The 24,990-nt window shown below is 39.8% G+C and overlaps 1 protein-coding gene across 7 annotated transcripts in view; it reads left to right on the forward strand.

The window, feature by feature from the left end:
* The first annotated feature begins 1,381 nt into the window (after positions 1 to 1,381).
* Positions 1,382 to 24,990, forward strand: part of LOC106656221 (dystrophin, isoforms A/C/F/G/H) — a 108,987-nt gene continuing 85,378 nt past the window's right edge. For 4 of the 7 annotated variants that reach the window (XM_023461643.1, XM_023461645.1, XM_023461647.1 and 1 more), the window contains exons 1-34: positions 1,382 to 1,451; positions 2,981 to 3,042; positions 3,133 to 3,261; positions 3,351 to 3,521; positions 3,603 to 3,891; positions 3,972 to 4,123; positions 4,214 to 4,609; positions 4,717 to 4,966; positions 5,032 to 5,414; positions 5,483 to 5,602; positions 5,682 to 6,161; positions 6,234 to 6,391; positions 6,467 to 6,837; positions 6,900 to 7,252; positions 7,338 to 7,772; positions 7,848 to 7,997; positions 8,506 to 8,667; positions 9,107 to 9,409; positions 9,486 to 9,629; positions 9,730 to 9,900; positions 9,966 to 10,148; positions 10,224 to 10,340; positions 10,404 to 10,523; positions 11,556 to 11,730; positions 11,941 to 12,422; positions 12,493 to 13,065; positions 13,811 to 14,050; positions 14,255 to 14,770; positions 14,843 to 15,462; positions 15,908 to 16,052; positions 16,716 to 16,829; positions 16,910 to 17,089; positions 17,185 to 17,292; positions 17,365 to 17,464. In XM_023461643.1, coding sequence (XP_023317411.1) covers positions 1,433 to 1,451; positions 2,981 to 3,042; positions 3,133 to 3,261; positions 3,351 to 3,521; positions 3,603 to 3,891; positions 3,972 to 4,123; positions 4,214 to 4,609; positions 4,717 to 4,966; positions 5,032 to 5,414; positions 5,483 to 5,602; positions 5,682 to 6,161; positions 6,234 to 6,391; positions 6,467 to 6,837; positions 6,900 to 7,252; positions 7,338 to 7,772; positions 7,848 to 7,997; positions 8,506 to 8,667; positions 9,107 to 9,409; positions 9,486 to 9,629; positions 9,730 to 9,900; positions 9,966 to 10,148; positions 10,224 to 10,340; positions 10,404 to 10,523; positions 11,556 to 11,730; positions 11,941 to 12,422; positions 12,493 to 13,065; positions 13,811 to 14,050; positions 14,255 to 14,770; positions 14,843 to 15,462; positions 15,908 to 16,052; positions 16,716 to 16,829; positions 16,910 to 17,089; positions 17,185 to 17,292; positions 17,365 to 17,464 — 8,371 coding nt within the window. In that variant the 5' untranslated portion in view covers positions 1,382 to 1,432. The remainder of the gene's footprint in view (positions 1,452 to 2,980; positions 3,043 to 3,132; positions 3,262 to 3,350; positions 3,522 to 3,602; positions 3,892 to 3,971; positions 4,124 to 4,213; positions 4,610 to 4,716; positions 4,967 to 5,031; positions 5,415 to 5,482; positions 5,603 to 5,681; positions 6,162 to 6,233; positions 6,392 to 6,466; positions 6,838 to 6,899; positions 7,253 to 7,337; positions 7,773 to 7,847; positions 7,998 to 8,505; positions 8,668 to 9,106; positions 9,410 to 9,485; positions 9,630 to 9,729; positions 9,901 to 9,965; positions 10,149 to 10,223; positions 10,341 to 10,403; positions 10,524 to 11,555; positions 11,731 to 11,940; positions 12,423 to 12,492; positions 13,066 to 13,810; positions 14,051 to 14,254; positions 14,771 to 14,842; positions 15,463 to 15,907; positions 16,053 to 16,715; positions 16,830 to 16,909; positions 17,090 to 17,184; positions 17,293 to 17,364; positions 17,465 to 24,990) is intronic. The other 3 variants (XM_023461644.1, XM_023461646.1, XM_023461649.1) reach the window with 3 other exon arrangements.

Raw genomic sequence — 24,990 nt, forward strand, 5'->3', positions numbered from 1 at the left:
CTTTCTTTGTTTCTCTCGAACCCGATGCGATATTGTTTTGACGTTTGGTTCGAAACTCTGCGTATAAACGTGGGACCATGCGGGGCTGTATCTGACAGCCCCTATTCTTCTAGACTCTGCCCGGTGGAGGGGGCCCAGTTCGCAGACAAAATCCGAATCGTGCCTGCTGCTCGCGAAAGAACGTCGAGCAGTCGAAAGCTGCGGGCTGCATCATGCAGGTCGCGTTGTTATAAATTCAACGTTTGTTGTGATTCGCGTCGAGCCAAGAATCAACAAGTGTGCATCGTGTGTGAAACCGCCAAGCGCCGCGCAGTCGTCGTCGTGACTCTCGATTCGATTCGTTCGAGCCGTCAGTTGGTCGGTTATATATTTATTTACAAACTTTGTGCGGGGGAGCCGGCAGCAGCGCGTGTACTACGTGCCATGCCGTCAATTAATACAGCGAATTCGATAAGCGAGTAATTAAGTATACAACTAATGACTCGGCCGGGATAACGATGCCCGCTGCATACGAGATATGATGCTGTGCCTCGTGCTTCGAATGACGTTCTGCCACCACTACCGCTCTCGAGCCTCTTTTTTAGGCATTTAATATTGGAAACTTATGTAGTCGGCCGCGACCGTCGAACGCTGGATCATCGCGTATCGCATTGGAGAACGTCAGTGTGTACACATAACCTATTTTTTCGAGTGCTGTTCTCCGAGCTGACTGCTCTGTCCGACTGTTCACTCTGTGTTCTTGGCTGCTGTTGCTAACATAATGCCTCCGTGCTCGGGGGCCTGTACTAGGCAGTCGGCGCTCTACCACGATTCGCCCACATATACATGGTTGTAGCGCGTTTATATATACGACGATATATATAAGTATACATAACGCAAGGTAGCAGAGCTAGTCGCGACGATTAGTCGCTGCGCACACACAGTGTGCACCGCTGCTGTGCTCTGCTGTCTGTCTGTCTTAGCTCAGTGCGCTGCCTGCCTGCCTGCGTGGGACCCACCGTGTTGTTATATATACCCATCGATCATAACATATATGAAATATATGTTGAGTGCACCGCAGTCGTGAACTGTGACTTATGCCAGTCCAGTGTTTGTAAATCCTGCTGTGTTGTGTATACGTGTGTTTATGTATATCGTGGCTCATTCTGTGTTGTGATGTGCGACTGCAGCGTGTATAATAATAATACACAAAGCGGCCTGCTGCATTGAGAGATCGACAGGCAAAGCCTCCACATACAAATATAAAGAAGAAAGATACGGCACGCAGCCAGCCGCGAGCGTGATATTACGAGTCGATCGGCAAATTTGCCGAAAGCCTCGAGGCTTGTGTCGTCGAAGCCACAAGTGCTGCTGTTGTGCATAACTTGTTGCACGCCTCCGCGAAAGCAGGACCAGCGGCCGAGGCTGCTGCTGCCTGCAGCCACAAGTGGCCATGGAAGGCCCTTACATCGGTATGTTTTTGGTCGCATGTGCATTATCGTGGTGCATTGGCGCCTCGCGGTCGTCCTCTTTTTCTTTCTCTCTCTCTCTCTCTCTCTCTCTCTCTCTTTTTATGCTATACTATACGTCGAGATTATCATACGAGCGCAAAAAAGGCTGTGTGCGCGCGATTAATCTGCTTACGTATGAAAAACATACGCGGGCGTAGCTCTGCTCTACGGTATATACGGGGCCGTGGAGACGCGTTTTTGCTTTTGTTATCGCGGACTCGCTCTCTGTGCTGTGTGCTGCGACGCGAGCGCACGAGAGAGAGAGAGGGAGACAGTATATAATATAAGCAGAGAGAGAGAGAGAGAGAGAGAGGAAAGAAACGAACGAGTCGTGCGCGACTTGCCTGTGTGAGCGCCTACGCCAAAGCAAATTCTCTGCTCTCTCTTTTTCTGCCTCTCTCTCTCTCTCTCTCGTCGTTCACGCTCTCGATCCAGCTCGATGCGCCAAACTGTCATTGAGAGAGACTACTATGCCAGCGAGCGCGAGAGATCGACGCCGCGCCGTTTAGCCGCGAGCCTCGCGCACAGTGATCGCGGCACACCGGCTTACATTTCGCGATCTTACTGCTGCTGCTGCTGCTGCTGCACTGTCCGAGCTATATTATGCAGAGAGAGAGCGAGAGATAGCTTCGATCCTCCACTATCCTTTCGCGACTCCGATGCTTAATGCTCTTGGCTAATTGCGCTCCTCGCGTAATGCGCGAGCTGCTGTCGCTCGAGAAAACGTTCGTTACAACGTCGAACGCAAGATCTGTTTATTTCGCATTTTAGCTCATCGACGCATTTGACTAGCCGCAAAGTAAAATTCAAAGAAGAAGTATAATGGTAGAAAAAAAAGAGCGGTGAATCTGTACGCGCGCACGCTATAAAACAACTTCGTTATATTTATATATTCTTTATAGCTACGGCTACGGCTTTTGCCCATGCGGCATTGAACGGCCGGAAGACGTTGCTTATTTTAGTATTTCTTCCCTTCGACGCGATGTAGACTACCGCGTATAGCAAAGAATAAACAAGGTCTCTAACTGCACTTTTACGTTTGGGCCATTGTACCCAAAATAGAGATCTCTGGCCCCATACGAGCGAGCGAGCAAGCGTGCAAGCTCTACTTCCGTACTACCTACTGTATACGTCCTCGTAGCGCGCGCAACTAAAAAGCAACGCGTTCCGCTTTGACATGTGCGAAACTGCACGCCCCGTCCTGCAAAGCGTATTTATATATATTCGTTTGGCTTCAATTTTTTTTTATGTCCGCCTTCGTTACGCAGCAGTACCCACGTGCTCTATTATAATTGCACGCGTTGAAATATACGTTCAGGGCCGCTGCGTGCGTGCGTGTCTCTGATCGACCCTTTTCCGATGTAGGTATATACTACACAAAACCCGCATGGTCGTTCGTGCGTTTGGCGGTCATTTTTCCCTGTCGATATTTTATAGGCTTCGATTCTTACAGTGATTCAAATCATTTTACACTTTTTATCGCTTTACAGACGAACGAGAGGACGTTCAGCGAAGGACCTTCGCCAAATGGATAGACTCGCAGCTGCACAAGGTGAGTACCCTCGTGTTCCGATAAAGCTTGTTGTTTTTTTTATACACCGCTAAGTTGACAAGGAGTGTATAATATAAGACCCGTGCGCAGTCGCGATCAAAAGGTTGGCTTGGGAATTTTTTTCAGAGCGAGCGCGAGCCGATTGCCGATCTGTTCAAGGATCTGAGGGACGGCAATAAACTTCTCTCTCTGCTCGAGGTTCTGACAAACAAAACTTATGTGAGTTTATCCGCAAATTTTAGTAAACCCGATACTTTTCGCGCCTATTATATCATTTTCACGTAACCGTTTGGAATTTCTTTTTCTAGAAACGAGAGCGTGGGCGCATGAGAGTGCATCACTTGAATAATGTCAATACAGCTCTGCAAGTTTTGGAACAAAACAACGTAAAATTAGTGAATATCAGCAGCGACGACATCGTCGACGGTAATCCAAAATTGACTTTAGGTCTAGTGTGGAGTATTATATTACACTGGCAGGTACGAGCGCTCTTCATAATAACTCGCATAATTGCACCAACTTTGTAGAGTGCGATTACCATCGTTCCTTTCGAATTACAGGTTCAATACCATTTGAAAGATCTAATGAACGAGCTACAGCAAACGAATCTGGAAAAGACCCTGTTGGCTTGGTGTCGGAAAACAGTGCAGAATTATGAAGGCGTTGACATAAAAAACTTCACTACTTCTTGGTCAGATGGTTTGGCGTTTAATGCCTTACTGCACAGGTGGCTACCGCATTTATTCGATTTTAATGCAATCGCACGTAAACATCCCAATGCCAGGCTCGAGCATGCTTTCCGATTGGCTCAAGAACAGCTGCATTTGGAGAGGCTTCTCGAACCCGACGGTTCGTTCATCAATGATTGAACATTTTATTTTTTAAACCTTGAAATAAATTGATGAATTTTTTATCATTAAATGTCGCAGATGTCAACACGTTGGGTCCGGATAAAAAATCAATAATGATGTACGTGACGTGCCTCTTTCAATCATTGCCTCATTCGGGACAAGATATCGAGGACTTAGACATTTCAGTGGCCAGTGACTCTGGATCTAATGTTACATCACCCGTTGTTGAGGTATGTCATTTTTTGCTCGTTTTTTGCTCGTTTTTAATTGAAAAAAAAAAAATCAACACGTACACGTGTAAAAAATGTTATTTTTTGTAGCATCAATTTCCGCTGTTTGAACCGGTTTCGGACAATTCTCGTCCCGTTAGCCTGGCGACTAATGTGTCAGTTGAGCTCGGTGGTTATCAAGCAGCCCTCGAAGAAGTATTAACATGGTTACTTGAAGCCGAAGATGTGCTAAGTCAAGCAGAAGAACCCGATAACGATCTTGAAAAGGTGAAAAATCAATTCTACCAGCACGAAAATTTTTTCAAAGAACTGCTAGATCATCAAGGTGACGTTCGAGCTGTATTGGAAGAAGGTGAGAGGCTTCTTACTGAAGGTGGTTTGCAAAAAGACGAGGAACACGAAGTTAAAGTACAAATGTCTCTTTTAAACTCGAGATGGGAAAATTTAAGACAAAACGCTGAACATCGTAAAGCAAAGATTCACGAGGTAAGAATCAGAAAATGGTTCGAGGGTTTTCTGATCTCAAGAACGTTTTCATTTCGTTTAAAATATGAGAATCGCACTTCATTTACTCTCTTAAATTTTTTGTTCAGGTTTTAAAAAATATTCAAAAGGTACAGCTGAATTCTTTGCGACATTGGTTAACACAAACTGAAGATAGGATGTCACGAATGGCGAATTTGGAAAACGATATGAGTTTTGAAAAACAATTTAAAGAAGTACAAAAATTAGAAGAAGATATAAGAAATCAACAAAGTGTTGTCGATGGTCTGAATCACATAGTTTTCGTCGTTGATCCTGAAAATACCGCGGCACAAATTGAAGATGAACTATCAGCACTGGGTGAGCTTACTAATTTGACTTTAAAGAAATATAAATTTTCAAAAAATACATAATCAATTTTTTAGGTGAAAGATGGACGCATATTTGTCAGTGGCAGCAAAATCGCCGAAGTAAACTGAAAGAACTCCTAAAAAAATTATCAAAAATACAGCATGGTTATCGCAAAATGTATAATTGGTTAAATGAAACTGAGATTACGCTCAAACAAATGGAAGCCGCACCTGCTTCCGAAATGGGCCAAGTGCTTGAACGCATCAAACGCCTCCAATTATTAAAATTGGAAATGGATATGATTCTAGAAAAACTCGCTTCTATGCGAAAAACTTTGTCAGATTTAATAGATGATCATGGAAGTAGGAGTGAATACATTAGATTGTTGGAAAATCTTGAGAATTTAGAGGACCAATGTGAAGCCGTGAAACAAATCATGGAAGTGCAAAGCATAAGAGTAAATCAGATATTTTTTTTAGAATTGTGACCATTATTGAAAGAAAATTAATACGATTTTTTTTTCAGATCTCAAGTTCAGGGTTCGAAGTTGATTTATCTAATCCCCAGGTATCAGTGGATTCAACTAGTGATTGGTTGAATGATTCTAACAATGACGATTCCGAACTGGAGGAAATGTCCTTCATGGTAAGGGTTATTTGTTTTGAATTATTTGTTGAAGTGTTGTTGTTTTGAATTTAATTGAAAATGTTATGAACTTTTTTAGTCCTCGGTACACAGCGATTCTAAAAAACGTCGTATGGATACAGCTACTCGCCAAGAATTCGATGATGCTCTCATGAATCTTTATAAATCATTAGACTACATTGAATTAGAAATAAGCCGATCAGAAAACGTAACTACTGAATTAAGCATTGAAGAAAGAAAAGTTCTGTATGAAGATAATCAAGCTGAAATAGAATCACATCGACAAATGTACGAACATGTAATGCAGTTAGGTAAAAAAGTCGTTAATGAGCTACAGCAAGCCAATGAACGATATGACGAAGAAGAAGCTACAATTAAAAATATTGAAACCTGTTGGAATGCAACTAATAACAGATTGGCTCAGATAAAATTAAATTTGGATTACATGATGAATATAAAAGAGGCCAAAGTTGAACTTACTAGCTTAAGGTTAATGTTAGATGGGCACACTAAATGGTTTGAAAACAATCAAGATAACATGCACGTTGATTTATTTAGGGTATGTAATTTCTATATTTGTTAAAATAAGACAAAAGGCTAAAACATAACAATTATGGGGATTTATTTCTAGGTGAAAGTAAAATCAATTAAGTCGTGTGAAGATCGTGTTCAAAATCTCAATGATACTGTCAATCAGTTAACGAATGAAGTAATTGTCGAACAGGAGGCCATTAAGTTGAAATCCGACGTCGATAAGTTCTTAATTGATTGGAATAATCTTTTGCGAAAGTAAGCCACATTATTTTTAGTCAAGAGAGAATTATTAGTATTAAACCTCCATTTGATTTATATTTATGCTTTCAGATTGATTGATCGATCAAACATCCTGAACAAAAATACAGAAATGGTTCCATCTAAAAAGTACAACGAAGCCGTTGATGCATTAAATACTTTGATTGGTAATATTGAAAAAACTTTACAGTCTGAACGAACAGTAATGTCTGATGAAACAACGATGAAAACTAAACTGAAAAATTTAACAAGACTTCAAGAACAATTTCGAAGCAGTCAAAGTCAATTCGATTTTGTAAACAAAGCTGGTCAAGATATGATTGACAAAATGAATGATAATGATAATGAAAAATTAAAAATCAAAGAACAATTGCAAGATTTAAATTCAAAATGGAGTGATAGTCCAATTATTTTAGAAGAAAGAATACAAAAACTTTCGAAAGGTAAGAAATTACGTTATATCATCGATGATTTTTGTATACTTTATCCATCAACTTTTTCACAGACATTGATGTTTTGAAATCATTCAACAACGAACTTCAAAGTTTAGAAGATTGGCTTGATCGTTCAAAATCGTGGTTGAATGATATTTCTGAAGACTCGACAATAACAGATGTTGAAACAACTAAGTACAAGTTACGCCAGGTTAACGAACTAAACGATGAAATAAATATGACGAAACCACGTGTCGAAAATTTACAGACTTTGACAAATAATATGTTAGAATGTTCAGAACCAAATTTCGCCAGCGAACTCAACACCAAACTTGAAACAGTTTCGTATAAATGGAATGCGATAGTGGATGGCGCTAAAATCCAAGGGGAAAAGTACGAGAAGGCTCTCCGAAAGAATGATGAGGTATGTGGGACAAGTTTTTTGAAAAATTAAAATCGATTGTATGTTTATGAACGCTTACTATTAAATAATTATTCTCTGTTTACAGATATTGAATGGAATTCAAGATTTCAACAACTGGTTGACAGATATTGAATCTAAACTACCAACAGACATTAAAGTCACATCTTCAGCTGAACTGTTCCAAGCTCGAGGGCGTTACCAAACCCTTAAAAACGACATTGATCGTCGCGTTGAAGAATTCCGAAATCTTAACGAATTGGGTAGTGATAAACTCTTGAGTAGTGAGGGTTCTTCGGTGCATGAGCTTGGACGCCGTTTTACTCATCTGAATGCCAAATGGTCTGACGTGACTGATAAAGTTTACGAAAGATACAAGCATTTCCAAAACGCTAATCACGAGTACGGTGATTTTCGAACCAAGGTAGCTCAAACAAATGACTGGCTTGATAAACTGGAGACAAGACTAAAAAAATCAAATAAAAATGCAGCTGATGCTGAAGATATATCTGAAGAACTTGACGTTAGTTTTTTTACCAATGAAAACCTCAGTCGTATTGAATAATTCTATTTTAATTCATTTTTTCGTTTAATATAGGATTTGGAAAACTATATGAGAAATCATCCAGATACTTTTGAAAAATTACAAGAAATAGGAAAGCAGTTAATCGATAACGATATCATGTCCGAATCGATTCAATCAGATGTTGAATCGCTAATTAAAAGATGGGAGACTCTTCATGCGCAGGTAGTTATTAGCTCGTGATCATGTTTTCACAAGCATATTTATTATCTAATTTCGATCAATAAATACGTGCACTTTTTGAAATATGCAATTGAACTCAAGCTTGGAAGTTAAGTGGGAGTTTTTTTTAATAATGTAGATGAATTTAAAATTATTATCATAATTTTAAATTAGCATGTTATCACGCAAATGTAGTTTGCCATTCATCGAGTCACAAATTTCATAGTCACAAATGACGATGCATAACGTACATGGTTTGGGGAAAAAATGTCACACAGCATGATTGGTTAAAAATAAGGAAATAATCTAAATGCATGTTTGATAAAAAAATATTTCAGAAACATTCATTAACAATTCATAATCGCTTAATTGTAACCAAAGCAATGTCATAAAGCTTTTTGAGAACTAATAAAAGATGCGAGTTATAGTAGAACTTGCTAATTAGTCTTGATTACAATCGCGCAAAAACTAGAATGTGATGAAAGGTAAATGATTAACGTATGCGAATCAGGCGGGTGAACGAGCAAAGCTGCTGGAAGGATCCGTGAAACAGGCTCAACAGTCCGAGGGCCGTATCTTAGCCTTGCAACATTCCCTAACGCAGATTGATTCTGTACTAACTGCACGTCTCGACTGTGATCTTACTGCCGATGATCTACCTCAAGATTATCAGGTCTGTTGTGTGTGATTTGTTATTTTTCCAAGTGTTCTTTGTCATTTTGCTCGGTTTCTTTTCATTTAAGTGCTTTTATTTTATACATATATTTTTTCACTCTGGATTACATTTCATTTCATTTATACTCAAAACATTGCGTTCCTTGAATTCTAGACTTACAATAATATTATCGAACGTGATTTTTATACATATCATTATGGAATACATTAACTATTTAATTTAAAAAGTTTACAATTACAAAATTCGTGTACTAACTTAAATTTATAAAAATAACAGTGGTTTAAATCATATTTACATTGATTAGATTGACAAATTTTGTTTACCTTGAACGATGGATTATTACTCGCAAACTCATACAATTTAACAAGCATAAGTATTCAACTGTTCTTTCAATTTTTTTTGCAAACGTTCAATCCTTTTACGTGGCTGAATACAGAGACTTATTGAAGACATGGATAGTCAACATTCGGTGCTCGAAGAAATGGCTGCGCAGGTCGAGAGCTATCGTGCATCCGGCAAACAAGAGGCAGCTCAACGCCTACTGGAGCAGACTAATTTGATATCGCAAAAATTCTCTGAAATTCAGAACAAGTTTCAACGTTTCCGTAGTCCGGGTAGTATTGAACCCCGCTTATCGAGGGCTCTGAGAGAACTCAGGGGTATCGAAGAAGCCACCTGCTTGCTCGAATTAGCCACCGAGGAACCGGAGGCAATCGAAAGGCAGTTGAAGCATTGCTTGGTAAGTTTATTGCTTTCCTTACAATTATTCCAGTTCAATCGACAGTATTAATTTAATTTAATATTTTTTTCTGCAGAGATTTTATCAAACACTAAGTGAAATAAAGAGTGAAATCGAAAGTATTATCGTCATTGGGAGGAAATCAGTCGAAGAAGGTAGTGTTCATGATCCCGATGGATTTTCCAAGCGCATTGATGCCCTCAAAGAACTTTATAACAAGGTATCAAGCATTTTCATATATCAACTTCAATTAAGTCTAGAAGTAATATCTTTTTTTCGATAAGTAATGATAAAAAATTTGTATTGACTTTATGTTTTAGTTGGGTATGCAAATATCTGAATCGAAGTCTTTGCTCGAATCAGCTCTGGAGTTATCGCAAGATATTTATAAACATATGAGTTATATTAATATGGCAATTGAAAGTATCAACAAAGAATTGGATACCCAACAAAATAGACCAGAGTTGCCGGTCAATGCCATCTATGTAACGGTAAGTTGTTTCGTCGCTTACTCTCGTGTCTAAGAAACTAATGAATGACAATTTTTTATCTACAGGAAACACTTACAGAAGTAATACCGCACTTGAACGTCGTAAAAGACAAACTCTTCCGAAGTCAAGATGAATTTTCAAAACTTTTCCACCCATCATATCTTGAACAATTCAAAGAAAAGTTATGTACCATAGTAGATAAACTATCCGCCACAGAAAAAAGATTACGGCAATGTAATGGATCGGAAGTACGTGAACTTTTTTTATAAATTAATTGTCTAATTTTCAACAAAATTCTATGCTAATATGAACTTTCGTTTTAGAGTGAACCTCACGTTGAAGATATCAGTGCATGGTTAGACCGAATAGCAGAAACTTTGGACAATCTTGATACAATTCCTATCGATGAAATAAATGAACAGCATTTACAACAAGTTAAAGTACGTTAAATAAATTTGCTGTGAAAATATGGAAGTAATAATAATCGTTGTTGAATTTTACAGGACATTGATGCAGAGATGACAGAGACTAAACCGAGAATGCAACAACTTCAGCGCTATGTTTATCAACCAAAAGTGTTTCAAGTGTGCAAGCGATGGGAAGAACTTTGTAGCAGGACGAAGGTATGCTTTATTCGAAATACTTCATAACAACCTCCTGACTTTAGTCGACGTATTTATTTTCTTACAAGACAAAAGCAAAGCAATTGGAAATTTTAAAAATTGTAGCATGAAATTTTGTGTATTAATATTTAATCTATTCCATACTTTGCTTTTACAACTTTCTGTTCATTCGATAAATATATTGCGTGTAGTTACCGAAAATTTCATAGAACTCACAAGCCACACCATTCGAAACAACTCCTTTACTTGAAAAAATATATAATTAACCATCCTACAACCATAAAATAATACAAAGATCGAAACTAATTGTGAAACAGTTAGTTTAATATGATCTTACGTTGCTTTAATTCATAACTCTTCTTCATTGTACATAGAAATAGAAGTACTTCTATTATATGAATAAGTTGAATTTTTATGCTATGTAAAGCATAGAAATGCATTGTATTTTTAATTGTGTTCAACATTGTATTATACGTTATTAAGATTTATACGTACAATAAGCTACGTGGCACGCGATATTTTTTTACACTTTGTAAGCCCAAATTTTCTGATGTATTGTTATCGTCGGTTTTATTGACTTCTTGTTCTATCCTTTCTTTAGCCTTTATATTTAATTCTGTACTTTTTACCTCAGAAATATTTTAAATAATTTCGAGTACTATAACCAAATATTCTTCTACCAATGTAACCAATATTTCAAACACACGAAAAACTTTGTATAAGATCTGAGTATGAAAATCAATTTCATACAGTCAATGAAATATTGTTAAGTTCTTGACTTGAAAAGGCATGTGCATCCTTGAACGGAAATTTTCAACAAAAACTAGTCCCCGAGATTTAATCTATGCCCTACTGCCTATTCGTTGCTTCAAACCTTATAAATATGATCCAAAAAGTTGAAGTTTGGGGACGGGGCTTGCACCATTCGTTCCTTAGCAGCGCGAGAGATTTGGTTTCTCCTCTGCAAGGGATGCTATCGCGGTGCAAAGTCCTGTACGAAGCTGTCCATGTCTGCATAAATTTGTTCCACAGGGCTGGATTAACGAAACACCTAGACGGAGCGATAAATCTGTCGAGTTTTCTACATCAAACATCAGTACACCTCTTTCGATCGCGACTTCGCAGGCTGAGCCCGACAAAGAGTGTGTTCGAGCCGAGGCTCATATTCAACAGGCACCTGAGCAGCGTCATGAGACACCCACGAGTGGTAAATTCTGCTTCTAGAATTGTCCAATAGGCTTATTCCTTAGCCACCAAGTGTAGCATACCCAAGCCTACATCCATTTTTTTTGTTTTTTGTCTTTTTTTTTAATTCAATTTTAAATAAACGCACACTTGGCAACTATGAAATGCAGTCTATCGGTCAAAAAGACACGAAATAAATGAAAATACTGCAGCAATGACATTCTTCATTCAGGAGGAAATAACGAGAGTAACTTGACGCCCGAAAGTAAACCGTTCGAGCCCGCACTCCGCAGTCATAAATCTGCATCCGCCAAAGCTCAAGAAAGAACAAGAATTGTCGATGTTAGCTATACGGTGCGACGAAGACTCGATTTGAGTTCCTACCCTGATGTCGTGCAAACATCGCAGTTGAGCAACGAAGACGACGACGATGACGATGATGTCGATGCAGAAGAGGAGCTGAGCTTTGCCCGAGATGACGTTGATAAGGAAGAGTTCTTTTTGTCTAAAAATAGCAAATTGTTCTCACAAGTTTCTAATAACAGCCTAAAAGCTCAAGATGCTGTTAAAGAAACGAGGGAAGTGAGAGAACCAACCGATTGTCAAATCGTCGAGATAAAAGCCAGTGAAATCATCAAATCAATTGCGGCTAAAGATAATCATAAAGATGTGGTTCTCTCAAAAGCTAATTTTATTGTTCAACAAGTACCACAGGTATAAAATAATACATTTTTAAATAACTAAACTCAAAGACACTTTTTATTTATAATTTTTTTTCCATTAGGTGGTAGAGCGTGTAGAAATAATTGAAGATACAGACCCAGAATCGATGGATACAGATCCGGAAGAACAACTTCAATCAAAGTCAACGAAAGAATGCACATCACCGCCTGTATCACCATACAAATCAGTTCTCAAACGTCCAAGCATGTTCACTTCAGAAGCGTTTCATGGACATATACCAAAATATTCTGCTGTAAGATCACCGAAAATTCATCCACAAAACACAGCTGAATTCGACAAAGTTGATGGAAGTAGTACCCGTTCTTGGTCGAATGTGAGCGTTGAAACCGATAAACGTTCTAATCAGAATTTCACTCCTAAAGTTGGTCCGAATTGTGATGGCAAAAATGTTGAATCCGTTGAAGAATTAAAGATACCACCTAACGTAAAACGACCGACTAAACTTTTTCCACAGTTCCAAGAAGCTGAGATCAAGGAAGATTGCGACAGCTTTTACGGTAGTGACAAGGAAACTGACGATGTGCTGACATTTTCAGACGATACTGAAATTGAAGTAGCAAGTTCGAGTTCTGAAGATTGCGATTTTAACAAGGGAACTCATAGGCTGGATAAGGTAGATTTTTCGGATGAAAGAGTGCTTTATGACTAATCTGTTTGTTTATACTTATTCCGTTTAGCAATGTGATGAATAATATTTTTCAGTTGTTCATTATACAACTGGTCAATATACATTTAATGTAAATTAGATAATTGATTAAGGTGTGGCTTGGAAGGAAAATCCCATAGAATATAATTGAAACTATTCGATAATATTGTACACTATTTTGTATAGCACTGTACAAATTCACACCTATGTCTTCTGTTTTGTGATTTGAGTTGCTTCTGATAGCGAGGCGGTGTCAGGTTAACGCACGAGTGTTGCAAGTGCGATAGGTATGCCGTGGTGCTATGACACGCGACTAATGTCACAGAAGTGTGCCATGACTGTGAATCTATGCGGCGTAGTACTATAAAATAGCTGAATTTATGCTTATATCCGTTTCCGTTTTAATTATCTAATCACCCTAAAAGTGTTGCATATTGTCCTATAAACATTCGGCTGCAAGATAGATTTAATGTAAAACTCCATAAATTATCTACGTTGTAACAGATCCAAAGAAAAGGAAACATCCTTAATGACAAATTAGATTTTATTAATTCTTCATAGTGTAATGAATAATTTTTACGCGCATATTTTTCATTCTGATCATATTCATTGCTTTTTACTAATAATTACGAACCTAATATGGTCCTGAAAACCCCTATGAATTTCGAAATAATTTATAAATTTAATCTTAAACTATCTTCGAATTATGTAGGTCAAAGTTGCAACGGCCAATTTATGTTCAACAAGTAAGTCACAGCAACCTTCGAGTCAGTTCTCAATGGATAAGAAAACAACCCCTTTCAAAACTGGTCAAAAAGTTTCACGAGCTGCCCTCCAGAGAGAAATTCTCGAATTCGAAGTTTCAGCGCAAAAAATGCTAGAGCGCATGGATTCAATGTTGATGTCAATCGGTGTAATCGTCGACGAGAAGGATCCAGCTAAACGTCTAGAGGTAATTCAAGTCTTTACATTATTGAACATAATATTTTATGCATATTGCGCGTATGACAGTCGAATCATGCACGGGTTTTGTTAGCTATGAGAATACCAAGACTAATGAGACTAGTGTAAAAATAATACTTTGTGCCCAAGTTATGAAAAATTCATTTTCATAACATAGATAAATTCACAATTATTTTTATGAATATATTTACAGATGCTGAAGTACGAAATAAGCTACTTAGCCCCAGATGCCGCAAGTCTAATTAGTCGTGGTGACGGTCTTGTAATGATGGTCCATGCGCAGGATCCCGTCCGAGCTGATAAAATTAAACAGGAGCATCAAGATCGTCTACGCGCCAAGTGGCATCAGGTTATGCAGGATTGTGAGACAAAGCGCTCAATGGCCCTCAAAGCAGAGGAAACTCTAAAATCTTACACGAAACTCGTTGCAGAACTCGAGGAGTGGTTCCGAGATGCTCCACAAAAACTCGAACAAGCGAACAATTACGAGGGTCAATTGGAATCATTCACTATTGAGTTTGATGAAAGACAAGAACAAATTAATAAGTTGATGCAACTCGCTCAAGATTTGAAAAAATATAATGTAGCATACAATGAAATGACTGTATATATTTTAAGTAGCAAGTGGCAGGATATCAGTTCTCAATTTAAAAGATTTAGTGGAAGCAAAAATAAAGATAAAGAACTCGGCGACAAAAAAGTTAACGTGGTAAGTTAGATGACTAAGCCAATTCACAATAATATAACTTTTAAACTTCAATAATTGTGCTTATATATGTAGGCTTCCGGAGGAATAAGCGCCCAAGATTTTTGTAATCGAGTGAACAAACTACGAGAAGCTATAGGTACTTTATTCAAATCGCTCAATTCAACGCCATTAAATGGCAAAGATTTTGATTTATTTAGCGACCAGGACGATTGCTTGAAAAAAATTAGCAGTGCTTTAAACATTCTTAAGCCTAGCGTTGAAGAAATGAATTATCTTTGGGAGAATATATCTGATAATGATCATTCCCGTCAACAGAATGAGCTGTTGAAAAAGGAATGGACGATGGTGAACCAAAGTTACATAGAACGTTACAATCGATGGGCAAAATGCAATGAGAAGCTCAATGAGTTGAGAAATGCGTGCTGGAATTTTGACGACTGCTTAGCAAAAATGGAAGCCTCCGTTAAGGAGATCACAATGAATCCACAAAGTCGAATAAATAAAGCTCGAATGTTGGAGCTTGACCATGAGATGCCGCGAATGTTGAGAACCATGAACGGCATTGGAGCGAGCATATCTGACGTAAGCAATAGGTCGTCGCCAGGGGACGTGAAAGATTGGCAGCGGGTGATCGAAGATTTAAAGGGAAGATGGCAAAGATTTGTCACTGATTGGAACAACTATAAAAGCAGGTAGGAACTACTTACAACACGCAATGAAAAGCTCATGAAAACCATTTCTGCTAAACAATTTTAATTCTTAATGAATTTATACACACCACACGTAGCTTGAGAATGCAAAGAATTAGTACTATAGGCTTACGGTTGGCTAGAAGATTCCTTCAAAGTGTTGTAGTGTCTTGCAGAAAGCTATGTAGAAGTAACTTGATGCCAAACACTGCTTCCTCTTTCTTTCTCTCTCTTTCTCTTTCTCTTTCTCTCTCGTTCTTACTTTCTATATTTGTATATCAGGCTATTTCAGTAACGTTATTAGGTGGTGTGTGTCTGGCGCTGCAGCATGTATTATGCATGTAACTTGGGTATGCACGTGCAAATCTTTAACACATTATAAAATGTCCCGGCTTGACACAGTTTCTATTTGCCATAAAAGTAAAATTATTTGACGTATTTTTCATAGAATCGGAACGATGGGTAAACAAAGGAGTCCTAAGCAAATAATGGATGGTGCCGGAAATCTCGTGAGTCAAGTGAACTCTTTGCTTGTGTCAACTGCCAATCCATCTGACGATACAAGTTTGTCTATAAGATTATCTATGGTCAAGGTAAGTTTCAAATTTAAAAATTTAGATTTTTACTTTATAAATACTACCAAAAAAGTACTTAAAGCGCAGTACGTATATAATTTAATAATTACTTGCATGTAAATTTATAAAGTTTTATACTAGTAATTTTAAAATTCTATGAGTATGTAATTCAATTTTGATAATCGAAAATAATTTTTTCAAAATTTGCGTTTTTGACAATTGATGAACATGAAATGAAGCACTTCCATCGACTTATTAAATTTTAACAAAATATGTATTTAATAAGAATAACGAGTAAAATAAGTTACTGAAAACTTAAAGTTAAAGCTCAAAAATGTCGTTTTCTACTCATGTGCCTAGAGCAGAAATAGAATTTATTATTTGAGCGACGTATAGAAAGAACTAGTAAAAACGCTGAAGCAGCCGGTATATTAAACTATGATTAAAGTCTTTTTCGCGCATAGGCTTTCGTAGCTATTATGTGAACGCAATTATAATCGAGCGATTTAGTCAGCTTATTTTTAAATCGCAAAAATAAATTTAGACATGTAAGATGTTAACAATTTTGTTAATAAGTCAACCTTTCCCATTGTAGTGACTTTCTGTTTGTTATTTTGGCATTAAAATTTAGTAAACGTTAATACTTTGTAATATCACACACTAATACTTTTATACTTACAGGCAAGAGAAAAGGAACTATCTGATCAAATAAAAGAAATGCAAAATTTGAAGAGTCAAAATATTTCCGGTGTTAGCGAAGATGACTGTGATAAACTTATTGTCAATTTAGAAAAGGTGAGTGTCGAATTAACATTTTTTCGTATTAAAACTTACTACAGCAGTCATCGTTAACTTTATTTACGATATTTTTGAAGGCTCACGCTGGTATATCGTCTCATAAGGAGTACGTCGAGAACAAATTAACATCTCTCAAGAAGTATGTACAAACTTTGGATGCTGTCGTAGCATGGGTTAACGACACGAGATCTCGACTTAGTGAAGCTGCAAGCGCAGCTCAGCAGGATGAACGCATCAACAACATAGAAACTATCATGGTAATGCACATGTTATATGAATATTGTAGATAGATATCTTCGTTTTGATCTGCTTAAACTGATAATTTTATGCGTTTTGTTGTCGTTTTGCGCAGGCAAGTGTAGAAGACCGTCAGATGGAAGTCACAGATGTTCTTGAAAATTATACCAACTTGGAGAAGGAATGTGAATCTGCTAAACAGACAGTCTCTGTAGAACTTCAAGTAAGACTTTCATCACATCATTATTAGTTTTAAATTTTATAACTTAAAACTTATGATACGGTATTTTAACAGGAAAAGTTGAAAAAACTTAGAGAAGAATGGAATTTATTGAAGAATCGAGAAAATATCGAAGTTGAACTGAGCATGGCTGCTTCACCACTGAGACTAAAAGGTGAGTTGTTTTTCAACTTTTTGAACGACGCGATGAAATCTACGATAACTGAATATTTTTCAATAATATATCAAACTTAAAAACTACCGATTGGCATTAAAAGATCTAGAAACTCCTTATTACTTTAGGGGAGATAAAAATTGATTATTAATAAAAAAGTCATTTTTCATTTCTATACGACAATGAAAATTTTTTATTAAAATTGTTGATTATAGTGTTCATCAAGGAAGATCGATTTTTATTTATACCAACTTTTTAAAGGACGTAAATATGGACCTAGATATATTTGTCAATACTTTCTTTCATTTTTTTGGGCCAAAAATTTTTTATCGTCCTACTCCTGGCGACAGATGCGATGGCGCCGCGTAATCTAGCCGACCCGACTGTGACCTGCATTGCGAAAAAGGAAGTTATGCTTACTTCTATATATTCGCACGCAATTGACCGCAAAGAGAGCGAGAAGAAAAGTCGGTCGGAAATGTGTGAAAATATGCGCTTTTATTCTCTTCGTTTGACAATAGCCGCGCTTCTTTGAGCTTGCACATACAACAGGAGAGTCTGTGCCGCAGTCAGCTTTTCGTATAGTTATATACGAAATATAAATACCGCAGACGTTCAATTGAGCGAGGAACGGGCGGACGGGGCGCGCGCGCTCACGCCCGGAGGCGTGTGAGGCACACGGTAATACGGACAACACCACCGTCGCGTCGTCTCGTGCAGCGGCAGAGCTACCCTCGTTGCTTTTCATATTTTGAACTCGATTTCATGCGGCAAAATCGATGCGGGTCCCGCGCAAGGATGTGCTCTCTCTCCATTATATATATCGTCCTTTGCTTTTCAACGCCTGATTGTTTACCGACGTATTTTTCCCTCAATCGCATCAGTCTCGCTGACAGTGCAAGCAAGCACAAGCAGCATTGCGCGCTCGCTAATGGACCGAATCAGCGAATCATTATGAAATAGGCACCCCCTTCTGCACCCGTGTGTGTGCACGCTCGCGTATCTCCAATCTCTCTTATTTTTCCCCCCTTTTTTTCACTTCTTCACGGAGTAGTGTATGTGTACGCATAGGTCGGTATAGCGCGACTGTACCAGCCAACACGCTCTACCCCTGCTCTGCCTCTCTCTCTCTATCTCTATTTCTCTCTCCGTCTTTCTCGCTCGCGCGAGGCCCCGGTAGAGCCACAAAGTAGAGCCGCGCGCGCGTACATAGGTATACAGCATACAGCAGCGCGCGAAACGCGCGCACAACTCTTGTTATAAGGGGGGTTAAAGGGGAACGAGGCAGAGAGTAGAACCGGCCGCAGCAGTAGCAGCGGCGGCAGCAGTAGCAGTACAACCCCGGCCAGTCAGGGTGCAACGCGTGCTCCGATCCCGCGCCGCGCTGTTCTACTTTAATAGAGCAGCACCACAGCTCGCTAAACCGTGTGCGATATCTATGTACATATATATCTGATGTATGAGAGCACCTGCCCTATACGTGACCGAATGACCGGGAGTATAATTTTCCCCGTAAAAAATTGATTATCGACCGTTGCGTAAATTATCGAACACGTTCTTCTAAACTGTTGCATCGCACCTATACATAAAACAAAAAAAAAACAAAGGGAAGCAAAAAGATCTTTTGCACGAGCGTGTTCGTGCGTCGTTTCTTCATTGGATTTTTAGCGTCTTCAAGCTGCTGTTGCTGCTGCTCGTCGACGTCCCTTGGCGCGAGAAAAGGTGCAGACGAGTGATTATTTTTTTTGCTGCCCCAGCAACACGTGCACCGACTGCTGCTGCTGCTGCTGCTTCTGTGTCGTGCTACGAGAAGAATTGATCCCAGCTGCAGCAGATGCACGGCTGATGAAAAAAGGCGAAGAATTTAAAGTAAGAAGTCGCGCAAGCTTATGGTGCAGCAGCACTAGAGAGTCGTGTGTATACCTCGGCGCGTGATCGTGTGTGCGTGTTTATTATAACGTGAGAGCGTGTTTTGGCTCGACGACGCGAGCTTCGAGCCGAGGAGCCCGAGCCAAGTGTGTCGTCTGTGCAGTGTTGTAGTACGTTTCGCGCGTCGGTGTGCGTGTCCGTGTGTTGTTTGCCCCTGTGCAGCGTGCGCGCGTGGGCTCTCTGGCTCCGTCAAAAGGAGCGCCTCGTGAGCATGTGAAAGGCAGAGAGAAACGAGGGAGAGAAACGAGTGTGTGTGTCGCTGAATTATGAACGGCGTCACGTGAGTACATCTCTCGGCGTGCGTATACGCGCGTACACACTACTACTATACAACGCGTCTGCATCACGTCCTGCAGCCTTGCTGCTGCTGCTGCTTGTTGTTGTCGTCGTTGACGTCCATGCAGCTATATGTATATATACAACGCAGCTGCATTATATTGGCCAGCTCGCGCGCGCCAGAACACGCACCCCTCGCGCCCTTGCCGGGAGAGAGAAAGAGATCTTCTCGTTCTCAATTTAGAGCCCTTCCTGTGCAGCAACGCATTTTCGCTCACTTTTTGAGGGAGGAGAGGCTCTCTTTTATGCTGGAACAGGACACGTTCTATAGTATGAGTGTCGAGCTTCGAAGCAAGATTACTAACGAGCTTTCTTATACGCGATACACGAGTGTATTTATCCGCGGTCCCCTTTCCTTTCCAACGCGCTGACTATTATAATCAAGCTCGCCTCGCAACACGCAGAGCTTTAATTGATGAGCTTTATTTTCCCAGTCTTTTGAAGCATGAGCAATAACTGCTCAGCTGTGATAGCTACCTTCGATTTTCCAATATACCGCCTCCAGCTTTACTTTCACTCACATTGCTTCTCGCTCGCTCGCCTCTCTTTTACTCGAAAACCGTGTACGGAGGGCGATTGAACGCGCTCGTGCGTTTATTGTATGCCGGCCGCCGTTGTTGTCGAGGTCAGACCGATAAGAGAAGAAAGAGAGAAAGAGAGAGAGAGAGAGAGAGGCAGTCTAAGCGTGCGATGCGAGGCTCAATGAGGCTCAAGGACGTTGTGGGTATTGGTTACATTAAAAATTAAAATAGACGTCCGGGGCTTGTAAACCAAAACCACCCCGACGCCGTCTCGGCGAGTCTCGCTTGGATTATAATATAGGCAGGGGATTATTTCCGTATCGCGCGCTACGTAACTTCATCCCAAAGATACCGGCATTGTTTTGGTTCGTGTCGCAGCATAATTTCTCCAGACAGCATGAAAATCGTGCGGATATAGATGGAAATTGTTCAATTTAAAGCATTACGGTTTCTAAAATACGAATTTAACGTAGATGGGTTGTTCGCATAGGGCTCGAAGGATTTTAAGGTTTTGAATATTAAAAAAAGGGGAAAAAGTCAAAGAAAAAAGAAACAAAACCAAAAGAATAAGCAGCTTTGGTGCTTGGATTTAATGAGTTCTCGAGAGATTTGTAGGTACACATCGAGCAAGAACTTCTTTCACCTTCCCTTTACTCGTCTGTAACTTGTGACTGCGTCGTATTACATCTCCGCTAATGAAGCTTGCCCGAAAGTTAAGCTGAAACTAGTTGCCTGTATAGATTGTATCGAGAAAGAGCTCTGCTCGGCGCGAGCGCAGTTCAGAAAACTGCAATTCAGAGTTATTCGGTTGGTCAGCCATGCGATTCGATTACGAATGTTGCCGACTAGTTGCGCTAAAACGACGAGCGATAAAAATTACATCCCGTTGCCTCAAAGGTTTCGTCTGGTAAGCTTGAGCCGATCAGACTTGAAATGACTCGAATGTTTCGAGTATACGTACACTTAGCTAAATGTAGGGTTGATCCATTCAACAAATTCAGAGAGTTTATTGGTCGGGGTTTTTTTATTTTTATAATAAATAAGTAATTCGTAGGCACGTAGCGTTGATGCAGATACTCATATAACTTGACCCACTAATTTAGTTTTTCGTTGATTGTTTCAAATGTTAGTAGACTAGGCAATGCCAAAGATAAACGATTAACAAAAATTTTCACTCAAGAACTCCGATCGACAGAACCTATGCGTTGGTTTTAATTGTTTCGAGCTTTGAAATCTACCAGTGAAGGTATACATTTTCGGTCTTCTGACCTCGGTGAGCCGATTTTCCAGTCGACTCCATTTCCATTTCGTTTCAGAAGTATTTTCCCGGTTTTTTCTTCCTGCTTTTTGCACTGTGCTGCATAACGCGTGGAAAGCATTATGTGCACCGAGCTCCGAAAAAAGGATAGAGCAGCGAGGTATACACAAAGAGCACTACTGCTCATTCATCAGCTAAAAGACGCGCGTTGACCTGACGACTTTGTTTTCGACCTAGAAGTGTACAATAAGTAAACGCTCCTTGGCGCGAAGGTGATGTACACAGCTTTATTCTTTCTCTTTTCTTTTTTTTCATTTACATCTCGGCAAGTGGATGAAACAATAAAGCCACCGAGAGATGTGCTAAAAAAATGCGCAATTTTTAAAGAAGTTCATCGCACGTATAAAAATTACGTAAAATTCTTCTTTGTCTTGAAAATTTAACTAGCATAATTGTGTGGTAAAAGTTTCATCGATTGTCGAATAATTTTTCATAGTTCGAAAGTAATAATCAAGTTCGACAAACCGACTAGAAAACTCATAAAGTTGATAAATTGTAAACGAATGCGTTTTAATTGTAAAAGGCATTCTCGATTACCAAAGATATTGACTGCGGATGTGAGTAAGGCAAGTAAAGTCCGCGCGCGCTATACTCTAAAGTTCACTTCGGTAGTTATGAACGAGGCCGTTCCGATCAATTATTTAGCGTGTCAATTTACTCGCTGAATGAATCTCAAACTGCATTTACTATATATCCAGCGGCCCGTAACGCGAGCCTGTGCTCTCTCTCTCTCTCTCTCTCCTGCACACAGTATAATTACATTTTGTCTACATGATCGTATCAAATATTCAATAATCCATTTCACACGTCAAACCGATAATCGATCGACCAACCGCCTAATGCGCCCTGCACTACACCATACGAGGAAATGTGTGAACTCATCGTGTATCTGCTATGTGTCGATGCCGCGCAATTTTTCAAGCAACACGAGATAATTTATTTTAAAAACTATTAGCAGACCTGATCATTCGAAAAGTGTGATTATTCATCGTGTTATTTTCGAGAATCATGGCGTGTTTATTTGAATTGAAAAAAATTCCATATTTTTGATATTGAAATGAAATGTCGGATATTTACATAGAGCTTACTTTTGATGCCACATAGACTCGAACATTCGTAGTGATATCCGAGCTGCAAAGATTTAAAGTTTTATAAACGCACACGCATGCTCGAGCCGCAGAAATTTAATAAGAGGAACGCGCCGGTGATATATAAAAATGAGCGCAAAGTTATCCAGACTCCCGTACGTAGTGGTAGGGGGGCATTCCCCGAGAGGGAGAGACGGTCGTAAACATTGGCGTGTCGCAATTGGCAATGAAAAGAATCGCACACAGGAGCTGCTGCTGCGTGTCGACTGCGCGTCGCGGAACCACCCCTCGTGCGCTCGTCGTCGTCGTCGTCGTATTAAAGCCGCCGCAAAGCCGTGTGTGCAGCCGCGCGTGAAACCGATCGCGTGCTCGTGAACAGTTGCTGCTTGGAGAAATGTTAGCAGCGGAATGCTCGCCTGCCAATAAATTCGGGGGTCTATTGTAATCGGCGTCGTCTTCATTACTGCCACTGACCACGGGCTCCTTTGTCCAAGCTCGTACTAATATACGACTCGTGTTGTTCTCTAGACACACTCAACCACACGCACTGGACCTTTAATCACACGGCCTCGTGCAAAGCAAAGGATTGGGGTGTGTTTCCTTATATACACTCGGCCTTGCGAGTGAGTGCCATCAAGTCGGAAAAGGCAGGCAGGCATGGGGGAGAGAGAGAGTTACCTCTTGAGAGCAACAGCAGCTATATTTATATACCCCGAGCTGAAGTGCACTGTGTGCACGCAGGTGCACACGTTCGAGAGCGAGCATCGGGGGTATCGAGCACATATCGATCGGGCCTACTGCTGCTGTTTCGCGGGCGCTGCACCACCGGTGGTTTCGAACGTCGGCCTTCTTCGGTTTGGATTTCAAGTGAGCGAGCCTGTGTAGCGGTAACGTGAGATGTATACAAGCCCGCTGTGGCTGGTTTGAGAGAGAGAGAGAGAGAGAGAGAGAGAGAGCAGCTACCTTTGGGTTTCTCGTGATCGGTATAAGAATTGCGATTTACGATACCTGTTAGACATAAACTTTGATTCGATTCCGTGAGTCAAAAATTTCCTCGGAATTGTACTATGAAAGTACTTCCCCCACTTAGTTGTTGGTAGTATAAACTCGTTGCAACGGCTGTTTACCTGAAACGAGTGCAATAACTCATCTCGAAGGGATTTCTTTTATCTAGACGCCCACGTAAGAATTTAAATTTATCTGTCGATCACTCGAACTCCGATGTCTATCCGAAAGGCTAGATCAAATAAATTGTCGGACGCGCGAAGCGGTATTTAAAATCTCTTTTTAATTTCGGAAATGCCGGGAAAAGGTCAAGAATATTTAATGATTTGGCGCGGCTCCAAAAAATCACTCCGAGTTGATCTCGCTGCGGTTACGAAGCTCGCTCGGAAGCGAGAAAAAAATCTCGCGCTGCTTGTTGATGCGACTGTTGTCCGACTTGATGGGAATTGAAATTAAATGCAGCTGCGGCTGGCAAATCCACGTTTTCTCTAGTTGCATTGCGGAACGCGGCGCGCGATGAAAACACATCCTTTTGCAGCTATTACGAGCTTCCATCCTTTACATTTGACGCCGGAGATGAAAACTGGGATATTCCGAAAGCCTCTCTTGAGGTGCAGTTGTTTCAGCTTGCTGGCGCAAAGCAACAAAAATATTCTACTTTTCCGAGAATTTAAGTTATGTTAATCTTTGTGGCAAAAATTTCAAATACCTAAAGTAATATTTCTAACCTAGTTTTCGTCTTACACATCAATGATACGCTCAATGTGTATGGATACATTATGTACTGTAGCTCTATTGTTACGGGAAAGTAAAATAGTGTGCAAGCGGTACAGTCAATTCTTAGAATGAGTTCTAAATCGAGTTCGCTACTAGTGGCAGTCCAGTCACGTTTCGTAGGCAAAAGTAATTTTCCTTTTATTCTCTTTTGTTCTTCGTTTTACTTGGTTTTGTGAAAAACCTACCTATGTATCATATATGACTTTTGTCCCCTTTTTTCAATCATTTCAAACATTTATATCTAACTTGATTTGATGCATACATTTATTTTAATTATGTAACGAAACAACTCGTACACAGTTTATACCACATGTATGTACAACAGTTTATCCTACTACTGTATTAGTTTTCGAGTAAACTTTCGTGCGCTTCCACTTACCTCGAAACAAGGAAGAAAACTCGCACTGTCATTAGTCGCTAGCATGCATTAATGAGTGGCGCGTGGGACGATGGCATCGAGTGTTGATTATGAAAAAAGGGCTGTTGCGAGACACAGCCATACACATCGCTTCGGTGAATGAAAATGGCTGAACAATGAGTACACTGCGAGTG

Source organism: Trichogramma pretiosum, unplaced genomic scaffold (assembly GCF_000599845.2).
Source record: "Trichogramma pretiosum strain Unisexual culture from Peru unplaced genomic scaffold, Tpre_2.0 scaffold4, whole genome shotgun sequence".
NCBI classification, from domain to species: Eukaryota; Metazoa; Arthropoda; class Insecta; order Hymenoptera; family Trichogrammatidae; genus Trichogramma; species Trichogramma pretiosum.